The 20219-nt window shown below is 44.0% G+C and overlaps 2 protein-coding genes and 1 long non-coding RNA gene across 18 annotated transcripts in view; 2 read left to right on the forward strand and 1 right to left on the reverse strand.

Moving 5' to 3' along the window:
* The window catches only part of LOC125721932 (NACHT, LRR and PYD domains-containing protein 12-like), a 431572-nt gene that overhangs the window by 406418 nt on the left and 4935 nt on the right, over positions 1 to 20219 (forward strand). The window lies entirely within an intron of this gene.
* The window catches only part of LOC125721939 (protein NLRC3-like), a 30607-nt gene that overhangs the window by 7987 nt on the left and 2401 nt on the right, over positions 1 to 20219 (forward strand). For 9 of the 14 annotated variants that reach the window (XM_048998158.1, XM_048998162.1, XM_048998167.1 and 6 more), the window contains exons 2-6: positions 9771 to 9849; positions 13513 to 13780; positions 13926 to 13967; positions 14351 to 16061; positions 19258 to 19921. In XM_048998158.1, the coding sequence (XP_048854115.1) occupies positions 9826 to 9849; positions 13513 to 13780; positions 13926 to 13967; positions 14351 to 16061; positions 19258 to 19285 (2073 nt within the window). In that variant the 5' untranslated portion in view covers positions 9771 to 9825 and the 3' untranslated portion in view covers positions 19286 to 19921. Of the gene's footprint in view, positions 1 to 9770; positions 9850 to 13512; positions 13781 to 13925; positions 13968 to 14350; positions 16062 to 16896; positions 19231 to 19257; positions 20183 to 20219 lie in introns of those variants that run through there. The other 5 variants (XM_048998163.1, XM_048998164.1, XM_048998169.1 and 2 more) reach the window with 5 other exon arrangements.
* On the reverse strand, positions 10257 to 12798 carry LOC125721970 (uncharacterized). 3 transcript variants are annotated; one of them, XR_007386020.1, is made up of 5 exons: positions 12720 to 12798; positions 12513 to 12613; positions 12215 to 12406; positions 11794 to 11909; positions 10257 to 10362 (listed from the first exon to the last, which is right to left on the reverse strand). It is a non-coding gene; the product is annotated as an uncharacterized LOC125721970 (long non-coding RNA). The 3 variants fall into 3 exon arrangements; XR_007386019.1 differs by lacking the exon at positions 10257 to 10362 and adding an exon at positions 11380 to 11485; XR_007386021.1 differs by lacking the exons at positions 10257 to 10362; positions 12513 to 12613 and adding an exon at positions 11380 to 11485.

Here is a 20219-nt window from a genome sequence, read left to right on the forward strand (position 1 = left end):
GTAGCCTCAGGGGATACGGTCTACGGTGGCATCTGTAATGCATACATTCTGGAATGAAAACAGGTATCATCACATTTCTGCCATTTATAAGTCAAGTCAAGTCAAGTCACATTTATTTACAAAGCACTTTAAAAACAACAATAACAGTTGACCAAAGTGCTCGACAAGCAAGGAAATACGATCTGATAAACAAACAGAACATACAAAAATAAAAACATAAAAAATGAACGGAAATAAAATAAATAAATAAATAAAAAATAAAAACATTTACTCTGAATTGAATGGCAGGGCATAAAAATGAGTTTTAAGACAAGATTTATAAACAGCCAATGAAGGAGCCAGGCGTATGTGCAGTGGCCAGGCGTATGTGCAGTGGCCAGGCGTTTGTGCAGTGGCAGCGCGTTCCACAGCTTAGGTGCAATCACTGCAAACGCCCGATCACCTCTGCTTGTTAGTCTAGAAGGAGGAATGACTAGGTGGAGTTGGTCAGCTGACCGAAGAGCCCTGGACGGTGTATGAACTTTCAATAAGGAGCCAATGAAGGGCTGCGAGCAGAGGTGTAATACTGTATGCTCACGCCTTCGCATTCTGGTTAGAAGGCGGGCTGCAGCATTCTGAACTAGCTGAAGAGGGGATAAGGAGAAGCAACTAATGCCCGCATACAGGGCATTGCAGTAGCCTAAGCGGGATGAAACAAAGGCATGTATGACCCTCTCGAAATTTTTAAATGATAGGAAGGGTTTAACCTTGGATAAAAGCCTTAATTGGAAAAAGCTAGACTTTACAACTGTGTTAATTTGTTTCTCCATTTTAAAATTAGAGTCCGAAATCTTTCACATATGGTTCTAGGTGGCCTAGGTCTACATATGCATGACAGGCAGAACTGGGCCAAAAGACTAGAGCCTCGGTTTTGTGTGCATTAAAGTTTAGAAAATGTAAAGCCATCCAGCCTTTAATGTCCTCTAGGCAGTCAAGTAAACGTGTAAAAGAGTGGGAGTCATTACGTTTTAATGGCATGTAAATTTGCGTATCATCTGCGTAGCAATGGAAAGAGATATTATATTTTCTAAGAATGGATCCCAATGGGAGCATGTAAAGGGAAAAAAGTATAGGTCTCAGAATGGACCCTTGAGGAACAGCACAGGGGAGAGGTGCAGAGGGGGACACCGATCCATCTAGGCAGACAGTACCAGGTATGACCTAAACCATTCCAGAGCAGCCCTCTGATACCAACATAGTGCTCCAGACAGGAGATTAATATGGCATGATCTACAGTGTCAAATGCAGTGGTGAGATCAAGAAGGATAAGGATAGCAGAATCTCCAGAGTCAGTAGCTAGTAATAGATCACTAAATACCTTAAGTAATGCTGATTCAGTGCTGTGGAGGACTTTAAAACCAGATTGGAGAGGTTCCAGGATGTTATGTGCATCTATAAAAGACTGCAGTTGTTGAAGCACAAGTTTCTCAAGAACTTTAGATAAAAAAAGGAAGTTTTGAGATGGGTCTGTATTTAGAAAGGATTGACGTGTCTAAGTTAGGTTTTTTAATCAACGGCTGTACAATAGAATGCTTAAATTTCCTTGGCACAACACCTGAGGCAAGGCTACAGTTCATAATCTCTAATATGCTGGAACCTGTAGTCTCAATTGTCTGTCTAATAAGAGGAGGAGGAAATGTGTCTGTTGGATCAGATGAAATTTTCATTTGCCCAATAATTTTACTTAAATTAAAAAGTGATATTGGCGCAAACTGACTGAAAGTCCCAGTGTAAGTGACAGAGATGTGCTAAATATGTATACATACACAAAATATATACACATACACAGATGTGCTAAACACACAACACACCTGTACATTGCACATCTGTGTATGTGTGTATATATATATATATATATATATATATATATATATATATATATATATTATAGCACTCTTAGTATTATGGCACATACATAATGAATCTGTATATCTGTATATTGTACATCTGTGTATATATATATTATAGTACCTATAGTATCTCAGCACATACATAGCGCATCTGTATATCTGTATATTGTACATCTGTGTATATATATATTATAGTACTTATAGTATCTCAGCACATACATAGCGCATCTGTATATCTGTATATTGTACATCTGTGTATATATATATTATAGTACCTATAGTATCTCAGCACATACATAGCGCATCTGTATATATCTGTATATTGTACATTGTACATACACGTATATTGTACATCTATATATTTGCCATCCGCATTTTTTTTGAACATTTGTATCTATTTACATATCTATTCCAACCTTCACTGTGCTCTTAACTGTACATACTGCATTTAACTGTACATACTGCATTTAACCATACATATCACATACTATATTTATTGCACTTGCTGCTCTTTGCACTTCTGATTAGATGCTAAACTGAATCTCGTTGCCCCTGTATTTATACATGTGTAATGACAATAAAGTTGAATCTAATCTAATCTAATCTAATCTAATCAGAGGTAGACGGGTCAAAAGAGGGCGGGGTTATAAGAGCTCTAATGCTAATAATTTTGGACACAAAGTACTGCAGGAATTATTCACTATTCACTGAGGAGGTGTCTGACTCCACAGGCTGATGATTATTGAGAGCAGCGTTAATAGGATTGAACAGAACACGCGGTTTATCACAGTTGCGTAGAACAATATCTGAAAAATATTTAGTTTTTTCTGATTTAACAGTTTTTTTTGATATTTAAACCAAGTTTCTTTTAAAATGTACCTGTAACCCATCTATTTTCCACCTGCGTTCTGCCCTCCTACACTCTCGTCTGATTGAGCGAGAAGCGTCAGTCAAACATGGCTCTTTTTTGGTTTTAGGGCGCAGTGTTTTAAAAGGTGCAACACTTTCCAAAATGTTATGGCAGGTAGAATAAAAAGATGAGGTCAATTGTTCAGTATCATAAACAGAAGTTTTAGCCTCAGCGGCAGTTTTAAATGCAGCAGGGAAGCGAGTGGCAGCAGTAGAAGGTTAATGATACGGCATTGGTGCAGAAGCGCGAGCTGTAGCAACATGAGTGTTGGAAATGATGCTGGTTGCCATTTATGTATCGTCTGTAAGTCTGCAGAGCGACACTTAGGCCGCAGAGGAAAGAGTGCAGGTTAAAGTGCATGAACATATTTCTTGCTGATATGCTAACCGCAGAGTTTCAGTTCAGTTAAAGCTATTTCAAAATAGATGTAGCGAAATCGCTTATGCTTGTAAGTCTAATCATTTTGTTCCACTTAGCAACAGCAGGTACTAATAGATACACTCATGAGTTATTAACTATATATGGTATTAAAGGAAATCAAACTGTATCATGTGATCCTTCTGCTGTTCTGTAGCTAGAAGTGCAAAATAAAAGAAGCTGAAAGGGAAGTTCCCCTCCGAAGTCGTCTGAGTCGAGTCAAGAGACAAGTCTCTGTGACCGGACTGGGCTTCCCTCACAGCGAGATAAAGAGATCACCAGTGTGGCGTCTTGCTTTGTATCCAGAGACTGGTCACCCAGCAGGGCTTCAACACCTAGGCTGAACCCAACAATAAGCATGGAGAGGGATTTCAAATAGTACAGGCATATGGTCAGAAAAAACAGCATCATGGACCTTTAGGTTTTGCACAGGTAGATAGTACCAGATCTAACGTGTGCCCCAATATATGAGTGGAGCCAGTCACAGACTGAACAGGATTAAAAGAGTCAGTAAGATTAAAAAGGTCCTTTGACAGAGGTTTGGAAGGGCAACAAACAAATGAATGTTGAAATCTCCAACAATTAAAACACAATCATATTTGGCCATGATCCCAGACAGAAAGTGAGAAAAATTCTGAATAAAGTCCTTTTTATATTTCGGGGGACGGTATATCACAGCACATAAGACCGGGTGTGGGGGGTCTAACAAACAAATTCAGTTCAAAGCTGGAGTGTTGGGCCTCCAACAGCTGCTGACACTTAAAACAGTTTTTAAAAACAGACGCCAAACCACCACCTCGTCCAGTTGTCCTCGGAGAGTTTAAGAATGTGCAATCAGGCGGTAAAAGTTCTGCGAAGGGGCTCAACTCACCAGCGCTTAGCCAGGATTCTGTAAGGCACAGAAGATCCAACATGTATGTTCTGAAGAAGTCATTCAGGATAAATGTCTTATTCCCAAGCGATCCTGCATTCACTAGTGCAATCCTGATAGAAGCCGGTTCACTCTCTTTCCGGAGTGTCTGACCTACTGGCCGGAGATTACTCAGGTTCACCCCTCCGCTGCAGAAGTGAGATGAACGAGCGCGTTCGATGTGGAATTCCACCGGGGGGGCGACGACGGGCCAGGTGTACGCAGGTTCCAGGGAGCACCAGGACACAAAATGGCTGCTATCAGATGGACGATCCAATGCCAGAGTCCGGTGACTTAATCCCGGGGTCAGTGACTGATGGAGCTTCATCTTCAGCAGCAGACCACTGCGCTTACCCCGGCGTTTGCGGCTCCGGTTTGGCCGCAGGACAGGAGCATGGAGGATAGAAGCAGGTATTTCTGATAGAAGTAGAGGGGGAGGAATATTCTTTCCACCAAGACCACGATACGCCAGGTTTTCATAAGACAGGCGAATGCTGAGGAGTGACTGTCGATCATAGACCCGTAGACAGTTAACTTTGCTGTAACAAAACGAACCAGGACAAACACAGACAGAGACAGCAGCAGAGACACCAGGGCTGAGAGCAGCGGACGGCAGGCCACACGCACCGGCGCCATCGCGTCATGAAAAAAAAATCATCATGTCATGATAAATTGATGACTTCTGTATTATCTGAATATTACCACTGCCTGATTCTGGGAGAGGCCATTGCTGGCAGACGAGCAGCAGACAGCAATTGTGGACATGCTGAGGGAAAACAGTGCAGTTACTGCAGGCTAAGACAGATCCAGGGAGCTGTTGTTGTCATGACCTGCTCGTCGGCTCCTCGTGTGTGCCACGCCCCCTGCTTACCCACGTGTGTTTCCCGGATTGTACCCAGCTGTGTCGGATTATTTTCAATCAGTCCTGTGTATTTCAGTCCGTGTCTTACCTGAGTCGTATGTCTGTCATTGATGTTACCTGGTGTTTGTCGACTCGTGTTCCAGAATAAACCCCTGTCTGCCCCGATTTCTGCCTGCTTGCCTGTGCTTGATCGCTCGCGCTTCCTGAGCGATCTCCCGTCCGGCAATTAGCGTGACAGTTGTGGAGGATGATGGCATTTTTCAGAATATTACCTCTGTGAGTCTCTCCACCTCAGACAGGGCACTGAAAAGACATGCTGTGTCGACAGAACAGCTGTACAAGGTTCTGTCTGAGAGGAGCAGTGAGAGAGTAACAGAGCTCAGACACCTGTATGTACAGGGGAGCATATAGAGATGTTTTCTCTTTTTTCTAAGCTACACTATGTTAAATGTTTCTAATGTGAGCACTGTTTTCGGATTATGCAGAGGATACTTCAGTTGGAGGCCAATGAGACGACACACAGTTTTGTGCATGTGGATGAGGCCGGATTTGACCTGAATAAAGTAAAGAGATGTGGCAGGAACATCAAAGGTCAGAGGGTCACAGTGGATGTGCCAGGCCAGCGTGGGGGCAACATCAAATTCAGATTTGTACATCAGTTGTTATTTATGTTCACACACAGCCCCCCTTCTCTGCTCCAGCTGTAGTCACTGGTCCTATCATGGCACTGTACTGTGTAGCCTGTTAGCTGGATAGCAGAGTCCAGTATTGATGAGTGAAGCCAGGATTCCATGATCAACAGAACACGACTGTTCTTGATGATATTATTTGTTGCCACCTGCACCCACAGTTTCGTCAGTTTTGTTGATGAGCGATCTGGCATTGGTGAGGAAAACATTGGTGAGGAAGCAGTGGTTTAACAGGCTGCTTCCACAGCCTCGCTAGCACCTCTGCCCTGCAGCCTCACTGTTTCTTCTTCTCCCTGTGCCACCTCTGTCACCTGCCCGCGGGAATGATGCGCCGCAAACTCCAAACCTGAGAAGGTCGTGCTGGCTGTAGATGTTGTCGGCTCGGCAAAATGTAGGAGAAGTACCAATACTATCACACACTTCCACATGAAACACTGAAATGAAGAGCACCGAGCCACTGCGCCCATGTGTGCCTGGTGGGAAAACTGCAGGGGGTCCAGCGGGTGTCCTGAGGCCTTCTTCAGATGGGCCAACACCAGACGTTCAAGCGACATCATGAGCAGTGATGTCAGGGCGACAGCTCTGTAGTCATTCAGTCCAGTGATGAAGGCTTTCTTGCGAACCGGGATTGTGGTGGAGCGTTTCAAGCAGGTGGGAACTTCATACAGCTCCAGGGATCTGTTGAAGATCCAACTGAAGACACTCGTCGTTGGTATTATTCCGGATAACACTTCACTTTACATGGAGCGAATCATATACAGGGTTTATGTGGGTACATAAAAAGTCTGTAATCTAATCCTCTGAATTTTAGTCCTTAAAATGTGCCAAATACGATATTCACAGGTATTAAAATTGACTGCATTATTAATTTAGCTTTACAGTAGGGTCCATGGATTCAATTATCTGCAGTTTACTGCAGTCTGAAAAAAAGTTACAAAATTACAGAGCAGATCATAAATTTTAAATCACGTGCCGCGAGTATAGGTTGTAAGTCAGTGAGTACCTACTAAAGGCTACCAGGCCGTAAGTCACTGAGTACCTACTAAAGGCTACCAAGCCGTAAGTCAGGGAGTACCTACTAAAGGCTACCAGGCCGTAAGTCAGTGAGTACCTATTAAAGGCTACCAGGCCGTAAGTCAGTGAGTGCCTACTAAAGGCTACCACGCCGTAAGTCACTGAGTACCTACTAAAGGGTACCAGGTTGTGAGCCAGTGAGTACCTACTAAAGGCTACCAGGCCGTAAGTCAGTGAGTCCCTACTAAAGGTTACCAGACCGTAAGTCACTGAGTACCTACTAAAGGGTACCAGGTTGTGAGCCAGTGAGTACCTACTAAAGGCTACCAGGCCGTAAGTCAGGGAGTACCTACTAAAGGCTACCAGGCCGTAAGTCAGTGAGTACCTACTAAAGGCTACCAGGCCATAAGTCAGTGAGTACCTACTAAAGGTTACCAGGCTGCTTTCATATTTACAAAATCCATTCCACCTTAAATGGACGTAATGCGTGATCTGCCCTATTCACAGCTCCTAAGAAAAATTTCACATTCATAAATTTACATAATGGAGCCAGCTTAATATGACAGCAACGACTGATATGTAAAGGCAGGTTCCAAACCCGCTGACCCACCTGAAAGGAGGGTTCCTGTGACAGGTCCCTGATGCAAAAGCTACCATTTGCTGCTAAGAGAGCAGCAGTGACCTCCAAGCCAGTGTCCATGTCCATTGATTGCAGTGCAGGAATTGATGAACTGACGGGACCATGACCTCCTCCTCCAATGCAGGGAACAATGGGGACTGGTAACCCAGACAGCACTGAAATGGGGACAGGCCTATAGAAGACACTGAGACTGAATTATCTGCATATTCAGCCCAACACAAGCAGAGATTCCGGGTGCTTGGAGAGCGGGAGGCCAGCCATCGTAGCATTCTCCCTAAATCCTGACTGACTCGCTCTGTTCGTCCATTAGTCTGAGGTTGCAACCCTGAAGAGAGACTGAGGGAATCACGATCAGTCTACAAGATCCCCTGCAAAACTGCGGACCCCTGTCAGAAACGACATCCGTCGGCAGACAAAGGAGTCGGAAAACATGATCAAGAAGGAGCTGAGCTGTCTCCTTACCTGAAGGTTACTTAGTTACACAAACTGTACAGCCTTTGAAGAGCGGTTCACCACTGTGAGGACCCCAATAAAACCCCTGGATGGAGGCAATCCAATGATGAAATTTAGGGAAATATGGAACCACGGGAAGTGAGGTGCAGGAAGCGATTGCTGCAACCCGGCTGGAGCTCGACAGGGATTCTCATTTTGCACATAGATAGAACAGGCAGCAGCAAAGCTGCAGATAACCTGGAGCATGGTGGGCAACCAGAGACACTGTTCAAGCAGGGTTCAGGTTCACTGGATCCTGGGATGACAGGCGAAAGGGGAGGAATGTCCCCACTGGAGAGTCTGGATATGCAGGAACTCAGGAACGAAAAGCTGGTTTGGTGGGAATCCCACAGGAACCATGACAAATGCTGCACTGCCTTAACGGCTTCCTCTTTCCTACAAGTGACATCTCCAGTGAAACAGCTGGCAGGCAAGACTGGACCTAGATCTTCTCCTCCGCCATCATCCTCAAACTGCCTGGGCATATGCATAACTTTCCATGTATGAGGATCACTATGACTTAACAAGAGATGCAAATGTCGAGGTTTAATGGGTTTGTCTTACTGAGTACTGTACATGCAAACTGAAAAACACAAATACGCAGATATTGACATGTTTTATTTAGGAAATTGATTTGTTCTGTTGTACTGGGACTGAACCTTCTCCTTTTTAAACTAATGACATCCTCAACTTTTGAAAAGATACAGACACAAAGCACAGAGGTTGCTTGTAGAGCTAGATATCTATGGGCCAGTGTATGGAGATGGGGCATGTGCTTGCCAGTACACATAACCTTCGTGGGCGGTTGTAAATGGAAATGCTCTCATACTGGAGACCTGGGTCTCTTGCTTACATTTTTCATATTTATGTACTGAATAGCTGAAATCTCAAACACTATCACAGTAAAAGCAACCAACGAAACAGCTGGAAGTACAAGACAGACTTATTTTTTACGTGGGAATGTAACTGAAACAATATAAAGGTGAAGGGCACTGTGTAAATAAGCACAGCATGCTTTATTATATGAGTCACCCTCCAAAGTAAAGCTCAGTGTGGGGCCTCCAAGCACTATTGCTTTGAAAACTCGACACGTGATTCAACATGGTGTATCAAGCAGCCCGTCCATAATGTACCCTCAAGTAAAATGTTACCGACTAATGTTCCTGATATACCGTCCTTGATAACGGTGGGCTTCTAAATATTTAGTCTAGTAAAAATCTGAGTATCAAATGAGTTCTTCTATCCTAAGGCACTGTCTAAAAGAAATGATACTGCCACCGATTACATCTGTTCTAGGGAGATGCACTCCTATTGCCACTAGGGGAGCTGTCACCTTCTCTCAGTCCTGATAAATAATGTAATGCCGTCTAGGAAACCAATTCAGTTGAGCGAGATGCGAGAAAATGTGAGAAATGTTCTGTTCTCAGACAACAAAGTTAATTTAAGAAGAATTATTCGTTTGCTAAATTTTAGGTGTGTGGAACCACTGTACATGATTCAAATGAGAAAAAATAATTTTTATTTTCAGTGTGGTTGGTTGAAACAAAATCGTCTGGATTTGTACATTGTACATTGAGCTATTAGTTTAGTTCTCCCCAAGCGAGCTTGATGGGCCGAATGGCCTCCTCTCGTTTGTATAGTTCTTATGTTCTTATGTTCTTATTGTGGACCTGCATCTTCCACCTCTGTTTGTAATGGAGTACTTTTGTGAGTATCTTCCCCAACACATAAGGTGAGTAATGAAACCGACAGGTGCAAACAATTCAAAGAACAAGGGAATTTCAAACTCAGATGAAGACAGGAGCAGTCTGGGTAATGTAGTTTGTTAATCCTGGCCTGTGACATATACAACCCTACAGACCATATAATTGGAAGGCTGCTATGGTTGACAGTTGGTGAACTGACTATTGAATAAAAAGCTAACATTACTTTTGGATTTTATTACAGAATCAGATTGTGAAACACGGGAACCAGTTTATATACAACCATAATCATCTAAGCGATGGATCACCATTCCCATGGAGAGGTTTGGCTATAACATTTCAGTCTGTGATGTATATTGTCCATGAATACCAGACACTGAAAGGCAGGAGAACTTAAGCTGAGTAACTGTTTTCAGCTGAAGGTTGTTGAAAATAACAGACGAAAAGTTCACTCTCTACAGTGCTCTTCCTCCAGCTACTTCCTTACTGCACTGCACCAAATGTTACAGACGGACTGTAACAGAACAGAATATCTTAGCAGACAAAACCTCACTCTCTACAGTGCTCTTCCTTCAGCTACTTCCTTACTGCACTGCACCAAATGTTACAGACGGACTGTAACAGAACAGAATACCTTAGCAGACAAAACCTCACTCTCTGCAGTGCTCTTCCTCAGGCTACTTCCTTACTGCACTGCACCAAATGTTACAGACGGACTGTAACAGAACAGAATACCTTAGCAGATAAAACCTCACTCTCTACAGCGCTATTCCTCCAGCTACTTCCTTACTGCACTGCACCAAATGTTACAGATGGACTGTAACAGAACAGAATACCTAAGCAGACAAAACCTCATTCTCTGCAGTGCTCTTCCTCAGGCTACTTCCTTAACATACCGCACTGCACCAAATGTTATAGACGGACTGTAACAGAACAGAATACCTTAGCAGACAAAACCTCACTCTCTACAGTGCTCTTACTCCAGCTATTTCCTTACTGCACTGCACAAAATGTTACAGACGGACTGTAACAGAACAGAATACCTTAGCAGACAAAACCTCACTCTCTGCAGTGCTCTTCCTCAGGCTACTTCCTTACTGCACTGCACCAAATGTTACAGACGGACTGTAACAGAACAGAATACCTTAGCAGACAAAACCTCACTCTCTGCAGTGCTCTTCCTCAGGCTACTTCCTTACTGCACTGCACCAAATGTTACAGACGGACTGTAACAGAACAGAATACCTAAGCAGACAAAACCTCACTCTCTGCAGTGCTCTTCCTCAGGCTACTTCCTTAACATACCGCACTGCACCAAATGTTATAGACAGACTGTAACAGAACAGAATACCTTAGCAGACAAAACCTCACTCTCTACAGTGCTCTTACTCCAGCTACTTCCTTACTGCACTGCACCAAATGTTACAGACATACTGTAACAGAACAGAATAACTTAGCAGACAAATAGCTCACTGCAGTGCTCTTCCTCAGACTACTTCCTTACCGCACTGCACCAAATGTTACAGACGGACTGTAACAGAACAGAATACCTTAACAGACAAAACCTCACTCTCTGCAGTGCTCTTCCTCAGGCTACTTCCTTAACATACCGCACTGCACCAAATGTTACAGACGGACTGTAACAGAACAGAATACCTTAGCAGACAAAACCTCACTCTCTACAGTGCTCTTCCTTCAGCTACTTCCTTACTGCACTGCACCAAATGTTACAGACGGACTGTAACAGAACAGAATACCTTAGCAGACAAAACCTCACTCTCTGCAGTGCTCTTCCTCAGGCTACTTCCTTACTGCACTGCACCAAATGTTACAGACGGACTGTAACAGAACAGAATACCTTAGCAGATAAAACCTCACTCTCTACAGCGCTATTCCTCCAGCTACTTCCTTACTGCACTGCACCAAATGTTACAGATGGACTGTAACAGAACAGAATACCTAAGCAGACAAAACCTCATTCTCTGCAGTGCTCTTCCTCAGGCTACTTCCTTAACATACCGCACTGCACCAAATGTTATAGACGGACTGTAACAGAACAGAATACCTTAGCAGACAAAACCTCACTCTCTACAGTGCTCTTACTCCAGCTATTTCCTTACTGCACTGCACAAAATGTTACAGACGGACTGTAACAGAACAGAATACCTTAGCAGACAAAACCTCACTCTCTGCAGTGCTCTTCCTCAGGCTACTTCCTTACTGCACTGCACCAAATGTTACAGACGGACTGTAACAGAACAGAATACCTTAGCAGACAAAACCTCACTCTCTGCAGTGCTCTTCCTCAGGCTACTTCCTTACTGCACTGCACCAAATGTTACAGACGGACTGTAACAGAACAGAATACCTAAGCAGACAAAACCTCACTCTCTACAGTGCTCTTCCTTCAGCTACTTCCTTAACATACCGCACTGCACCAAATGTTATAGACAGACTGTAACAGAACAGAATACCTTAGCAGACAAAACCTCACTCTCTACAGTGCTCTTACTCCAGCTACTTCCTTACTGCACTGCACCAAATGTTACAGACATACTGTAACAGAACAGAATAACTTAGCAGACAAATAGCTCACTGCAGTGCTCTTCCTCAGACTACTTCCTTACCGCACTGCACCAAATGTTACAGACGGACTGTAACAGAACAGAATACCTTAACAGACAAAACCTCACTCTCTGCAGTGCTCTTCCTCAGGCTACTTCCTTAACATACCGCACTGCACCAAATGTTACAGACGGACTGTAACAGAACAGAATACCTTAGCAGACAAAACCTCACTCTCTACAGTGCTCTTCCTCCAGCTACTTCCTTACTGCACTGCACAAAATGTTACAGACGGACTGTAACAGAACAGAATACCTTAACAGATAAAACCTCACTCTCTGCAGTGCTCTTCCTCAGGCTACTTCCTTAACATACCGCACTGCACCAAATGTTACAGACGGACTGTAACAGAACAGAATACCTTAGCAGACAAAACCTCACTCTCTACAGTGCTCTTCCTCCAGCTACTTCCTTACTGCACTGCACAAAATGTTACAGACGGACTGTAACAGAACAGAATACCTTAACAGATAAAACCTCACTCTCTGCAGTGCTCTTCCTCAGGCTACTTCCTTAACATACCGGACTGCACCAAATGTTACAGACGGACTATAACAGAACAGAATACCTTAGCAGACAAAACCTCACTCTTTGCAGTGCTCTTCCTCAGGCTACTTCCTTAACATACCGCACTGCACCAAATGTTACAGACGTACTGTAACAGAACACAGTAACTTAGCAGACCAAAAGTTCACTCTCTGCAGTGCTCTTCCTTCAGCTACTTCCTTACTGCACTGCACCAAATGTTACAGACGTACTGTAACAGAACAGAATAACTTAGCAGACCAATAGTTCACTCTCTATAGTGCTCTTCCTTCTGCTACTTCCTTACCATACCGCACTGCACCAGACGGACTGTAACAGAACAGAATAACTTATCAGACAAAAAGCTCACTCTCAGCAGTGCTCTTCCCCAAGCTACTTCCTTAGTATACAGCACTGCACAAAATGTTACAGACATAATGTAACAGAATAACTCAATCATAAATATATATAATGATATAGGATGCTGTGTTAGTGTATATTAGTCTATGCTGATTTTGCCATCATTCTGTTAATGTGATCTGTTGGGTCTCATACTATTTTTCTTGCTGTCTATCTTGGACGCGTCTCTCTTTCAAAAGAGATTTTGAAAATCAGTGAGTCTAACCTGGTTAAATAAAGGTTTAATAATAATGCAGAACATAAACACACACATGTGCTTCTTATAGTGATGAATGAATCATAGCAGGTGTCTCCAGCAGCCACATAAGACTGTGAGCAGGAAACCTGCCTTCTGTTAACAGAAAGGACAGTGTATGTGTGGGAGTGACCATGTACAGGTTTGTGACATCTCACAAACACATCTCCAACTTCTGCAGACCCAGACCTCGCTCACTGACCTTTTGCTGGATTATCTAAAGGATCTCAGTGATGAAGAGTTGAAGGAGTTTAAACTGCGTCTCCCAGTGAATAAAGAGTTAAAGCCCCTTCCCAAGGGTCAGATGAAAACCTCGGGCAGAACAGACTTCGCCGAAATGATGATGAATTCCTACAGTAAAGCCGGGGCTCTCAAAGTCACGCTTGAGATCCTGAAGAAGATGAACCTGAATGACCTTGCTCAGAGACTGAAGGAAGACCTGCAGAAGTGTAATGATATTTTTAACATTTCATGTAAAATGTAACATTTTTTAAGTTCTTGAAAAACTAATATATTATATAGAGAAATGATGAAGAGTTTGTTTAATACTGATGTTGAAGAAAGAAATGAATTTGAAGTTCTTCCTTATTTCAGGTAACCAAGCAGGAAGTGAGCAGAGTGACATGTTGGATACGAGTAAGAGCTTTATGCTGTTCAGTGCGTGTATGTGGTGTTTCAGAAAGAAATATGTATGAGGTGAAATTTAAAGTTTCATTTATCACAGTGAAATAGTGCGTGTGTGTGTTTGTGTCTGTGTGTGTGCGTATGTTTGTGTTAGTGTGTGTGCGCGTGTGTGTGTGTGTTTGTGTTTGTGTGTGTGTGCGCGTGTGTGTGTGTGTGCGCGTGTGCGTATGTTTGTGTTTGTGTGTCTGTGCGCGTGTGTGTGTGTGTGTGCGCATGTGCATATGTGTGTGTTTGTGTGTATGTGCGCATGCGTGTGTCTGTGTGTTATATATCATTCCTCCCATTCTGGTCAAGATTGCAGTGAAAATTTGCATTTTCCTCTCATTTTTCTTCAGGTCAACTCATGTTGCACAAAATAAAATGTTCCTTGAAAAAGAAATTTGAGTGTGTGTATGAAGGGATAGCTAAGGAAGGACAGCGAATACTTCTCAGTGAGATTTACACAGAACTCTACATAACTGAAGGTGGGACTGGAGCAGTGAATGATGAACATGAAGTGAGACAGATTGAAACAGCATCCAAGAAAAGGCAAACAGAAGATAATACAGTCAAGTGCAATGATATATTTAAAGCCTTATGTGGGTGTGAGACACCTATCAGAACTGTACTCACTAAAGGTGTGGCAGGTATCGGAAAAACAGTCTCTGTGCAGAAATTCATTCTCGACTGGGCAGAAGGAAAAGCAAACCAGGATGTTAACTTCATATTTGCTCTTCCTTTCCGGGACCTGAATTTGATTAAAGGTGAATACAGTCTGATTGAACTGCTTCACCGCTTTGTCCCAGAACTGAAATCACTTGAATCCACTGAGTTATTTGGGTATAAAGTCTTGTTTATCTTTGATGGTCTGGATGAGTGTCGTATTCCTCTAAATTTTCGGAACAATGAGAGTTGGTTTGATGTAACAACGAAAATGTCACTGGATCTGCTGTTGACTAACCTCATTAAGGGGAATCTGCTTCAATCCGCTCTCCTCTGGATAACCTCCCGGCCAGCAGCAACCAATCAGATACCTCCTGAGTACATCCACCGGGTGACAGAGATACGAGGGTTCAGTGATACCCAGAAGGAGGAGTATTTCAGGAGGAGATTCAGAGATGAGAGCCTGGCCAGCAGGATTATCACACATGTGAAATCATCAAGGAGCCTCTTCATCATGTGCCACATTCCTGTGTTCTGCTGGATTTCAGCCATTGTGCTTAAGAGGCTTTTTAGTGAGACTGACAGGGGAGAAATTCCAAGGACTCTGACTGAAATGTACACACACTTCCTGATCTTTCAGACAAGTTTAAAAAATGACAAGTATATGAAAACCCATGAAACTAAGCTTAAGGAATACAGCAAGCAATTCCTTTTAAAACTTGGTAAACTTGCTTTTGACAACCTTGAGAAAGGCAATCTCATATTTTATGAGCAAGATCTGACAGAGAATGACATTGATGTCACTGAAGCTTCAGTTTACTCTGGAGTGTGCACAAAAGTCTTTAAAGAGGAGTATGGGTTGTACCAGGAGAAGGTGTACTGCTTTGTGCATCTGAGCATCCAGGAGTATCTTGCTGCTTTATATGTTTTTCTGTCAAACTCATCAGCTGACTTGCTGGAGACTGCAGTGGATCAGGCATTAGAGAGCAAGAATGGACACTTGGACCTCTACCTCCGCTTCCTCCTGGGTCTCTCAACAGACTCCAGTAAGACTCTGTTACAAAGGCTACTGGGGCCGACAAGAATCAGCTCACATACCAGTAAGGAAACAGCCCAATACATCAAGGAGAAAATAAAGGAGAATTTATCTCTAGAAAGGACCATCAACCTGTTCCACTGTCTGAATGAGCTGGGTGACAATTCTCTAGTAGAGGAAGTACAAAGATACCTGAATTCAGGAAACATTTCAGCAGATGACCTCTCACCTGCACAGTACTCAGCTCTGGCCTTTGTGATGCTGATGTCAGATGAGGAGCTGGATGTGTTTGACCTGAAGAAATACATCAGATCAGATGAACAGCACTGCAGGCTGCTGCCTGTGGTCAAGAACTCCAGGACGGCTCTGTAAGTGACGTGGGGATGGGAAATCATGTCTGGTCTGGCAGTGATACATGAATATTGTTTGAAATATGTAATATATATTATATATTTCTCCTCATGGATTAATAAGTGAGTTTTTTTTTGATAATCACAGCTATAGCTGATGTATAGCAGTAGCTAATCCTGACCACAGACTTTATAATGACTGAAGGTAGTGATGTCACTTTTTGTTTGTTACTACGTTTCCATTCCCATCCAGTCTGCCTTCTGATCACAGCACAGCATCCTAACCTGCTATAGAAACAGTGAGGGCTCTTTATCCACAGGGTGTATCAGTGGTGTGTGAGTGTTATTGTCAGCAGGCGTGTTCATGTGATGGAGCCCAGAGCTGGGAGCTTCCGTATGACTGCTGTCTCTGGCTGCTCACTGGCGCCCTCTGCTGGCCTCAGCTGCACCTGGCTGAGGATGTGACGACACATCTAGTCTGGCAGAAATAGATAAACGTTGTTTAAAATATAAAATTAATATGTATACATGTAATTTATTTCCCCTCTTTTATCAACAAGGTTCATTTTTAATCAAGTTTAATTAAGTTTATATTAACTGAAGGTAGTGATGTAGTAAAAACAAAAAAGACAAGATTTCCACGACCATCCTTTGTGTAACAAATAACCAAAGATACAGCATCATACAGAATGGTCCAGTTTTTATTAATAGTGGGAAAACCACTCATATTTGTTTCAGTTCTGGATGCTGTAGGAAGCATTTCTGTAAATACTGGGTGTGGTGCGTGACTCTCTGGGTTCAGACTTGGTGTTCATAAGCGGAAGGTCGCTGGTTCAGATCTCTTGGCCGGCAGAGTGATGTCATCGCTGGGTCCTTGAGCTCCAGGGGGCAGCAGAGGAAGCCCTAACCCTAACCAGACTGAAAGGGGGAGCCCATCCTCCAGGGAGCAGCAGCGGAAGCCCTAACCCTAACCAGACTCAAAGGCGGAACCCATCCTCCAGGGGGCAGCAGAGGAAGTCAAATGTCCTAATTCACATTATCCCAATCTTAACATTTCAGTCACATAGTGGGGGGCAGGGAGGTGATGACAGGCAAGTGCTGGAGCTGCTTCAGATGGGAGGGCGAACAGTAGTACGGCAGCAGGATAAACAGGGACAATGTCACAGGCAGATCGGTGAGCAGGCCGCAAGGACTCCCAGGTAGTGGAGACGTCGCAGGCAGCAGCGTAGGCAGGATACGCTTAAAATTTGGGGTCTCCAGGCAACACAGCCCAGGGAGAGTAGGAGAAATAAAATGTGCAGTTAACCAAAGTAGGGGAGACTAGAGGCAGTGCAAACAGTTAGGTGAGTGCAGTATGTAAGCTCCGGCAGATATGGCAATGGCAGCATAAGTAGGAGGGAGAGGCAGGTGGGAATGCAGGCATGGGGAGTCCCTGAATGTCAGCACTCCAATTCCACAAGGGGGTGTGAAGCTAAAGTGACAGACTGACAGTTCAGTTTATCCAAAGCCAATGGCACCGATCCCCACCCAGCTCTACACCTCACACTGTAGGTCTGACTGGGAGTGAACAGTTAGCTAGAGCTAGAACTAGAGTCCCTATAAGCTAAACTGAACAGGAGTGTTTTTAGTATAGACTTGAATATTGAGAGTCAGCCTGAATCCCACACATCCGGTGGAAGACTATTCCACAGCTGAAGAGCTCTATAAGAGAAAGCTCTGCAGCCTGCCGTAGCTCTTTCTACCCTGGGTACTAACAGATGTCCTGCTCTTTATAATGTAAGAAAGCGAGGAGGGTTGTATAAGGCCAGCAGGTTACTAAGGTATTCTGGTGCAAGGCCATTTAAAAAGGTAAATTTTAATATCTCCACCAATATGTTTTTAAATTAATTACATTTGAATTAATCATTATTTAATGATGTTTATTACCTAATTGTATTACCTGAATGGTTGGTTCCTCCAAACTCAATTGCGAACCCCTGTGAGTCGGTTAATGTGAGACTTACATGGGATTCACTAGTTACCAGTATCGCTTAGTAACCTGGGTTAGAAGGCTCGTCCAGTGAGCTGCATCACCAGGTATTGTAAATGATTGGTAGGGAAGCTCCCCTCATGGCCAATGAGAGGGAGCCTCACGATATTTCAGTCGAGTTTGAGGTTTTAGAGCTTAGTAGCCAAATCGCACAGAGGCAGGGACTATTGTGAGCACTCAATGAACAGAGGCTGAAGTGGTGTAAAACTGGAGTGATTTTCCATCGGTTTGATACCAAACATGCCATACCAGCCCAGCGGTTCACACCGAATACCATCTGTAATGATTAATTAATGATTACTTATATTATGTCATTATGTTATATTACTCACACCAGTCCCTGGTCTAAGTGGTCTTGGTTGCACCTCAATCAGAGGTTACCCTTTATACAGACATTATATGACATATTCTCATGTCATCAGCACATCTTACCCTTAGATAGGCATGGTAGTATACAAAGATCAGAAAATGGCTGCTGAGGAATTTGGAAAAGAAAAGGGGCGGAAGGTTTGTCAGTCAAAGAAAAAGAATCTTTGAAAGTTAGAACACATTACAAACATAACTTATCTGTGTATAGAGACTAGTAGAAATGGGTAAATAAATATACAGATATACAACAGCCAAACTTAAAAGAAACTTTCTTTAGGGTGTTGGGTGAGTGGTATGTAAGGCAGGATGTCTGGGGAGGGGGTTGTGTGCCAAGTCGAGGGACCCGTGTCCTTGAGGTCCACTCTGCTGTCTGTAGGTCGTTAAAACTTTGAGCAATAAAAGTTAGAGTGCTGGCCCCCCTTGTTGTCTGTGTGTGTTTAAGTGTGTCTGTGTGTGTGGGGTCACTAACCCCCCTTTGATGCCTAGGCCAATGTGTGCCTATCGTACCAGGGTGGGCCTTGGTGGGCTTTGTGATATGTGCATGTGTGATCCTACACCAGATTTAAAATGGGTAACCTTAAAAGGGAAATACTGTTCTGCAAAGCAAGCACAGTTTGTGGGAACACGACCATAAAGTCATAAAGCAAGTTAACAGAACTGCTTAGGTTGTTAAAAAGAAAGGAAGCTGGTTTACTTCTTTGCAGAGTGGAGGGGGTCTTGGCAGTATTAAATAAAACCTGCTTTTGTTTCTAGTAGAATAAATTACTGTAATGCCCTCTTGTCTGTTTCACATCTACTGTTTCACATCTACAACAGGCCCAGAATGCCGCTGGCGGAGTGTTAACACGCACCGGTCACAGGGATCACATCTACAACGGGCCCAGAATGCCGCTGGTGGAGTGTTAACACGCACCAGTCACAGGGATCACATCTACAACGGACCCAGAATGCCGCTGGCGGAGTGTTAACACGCACCAGTGACAGGGATCACATCTACAACGGGCCCAGAATGCCGCAGGCGGAGTGTTAACACGCACCAGTCACAGGGATCACATCTACAACGGGCCCAGAATGCCGCAGGCGGAGTGTTAACACGCACCAGTCACAGGGATCACATCTACAACGGGCCCAGAATGCCGCTGGTGGAGTGTTAACACGCACCAGTGACAGGGATCACATCTACAACGGGCCCAGAATGCCGCTGGCGGAGTGTTAACACGCACCAGTGACAGGGATCACATCTACAACGGGCCCAGAATGCCGCCGGCGGAGTGTTAACACGCACCAGTCACAGGGATCACATCTACAACGGGCCCAGAATGCCGCAGGCGGAGTGTTAACACGCACCAGTCACAGGGATCACATCTACAACGGGCCCAGAATGCCGCTGGCGGAGTGTTAACACACACCAGTCACAGGGATCACATCTACAACGGGCCCAGAATGCCGCAGGCGGAGTGTTAACACGCACCAGTCACAGGTATCACATCTACAACGGGCCCAGAATGCCGCTGGTGGAGTGTTAACACGCACCAGTGACAGGGATCACATCTACAACGGGCCCAGAATGCCGCTGGCGGAGTGTTAACACGCACCAGTGACAGGGATCACATCTACAACGGGCCCAGAATGCCGCCGGCGGAGTGTTAACACGCACCAGTCACAGGGACCACATCCACAACGGGCCCAGAATGCCGCTGGCGGAGTGTTAACACGCACCAGTCACAGGGAACACATTTACAACGGCCCCAGAATGCCGCTGGCGGAGTGTTAACACG

This window comes from Brienomyrus brachyistius, unplaced genomic scaffold (assembly GCF_023856365.1).
Source record: "Brienomyrus brachyistius isolate T26 unplaced genomic scaffold, BBRACH_0.4 scaffold36, whole genome shotgun sequence".
Classification (NCBI taxonomy): domain Eukaryota; kingdom Metazoa; phylum Chordata; class Actinopteri; order Osteoglossiformes; family Mormyridae; genus Brienomyrus; species Brienomyrus brachyistius.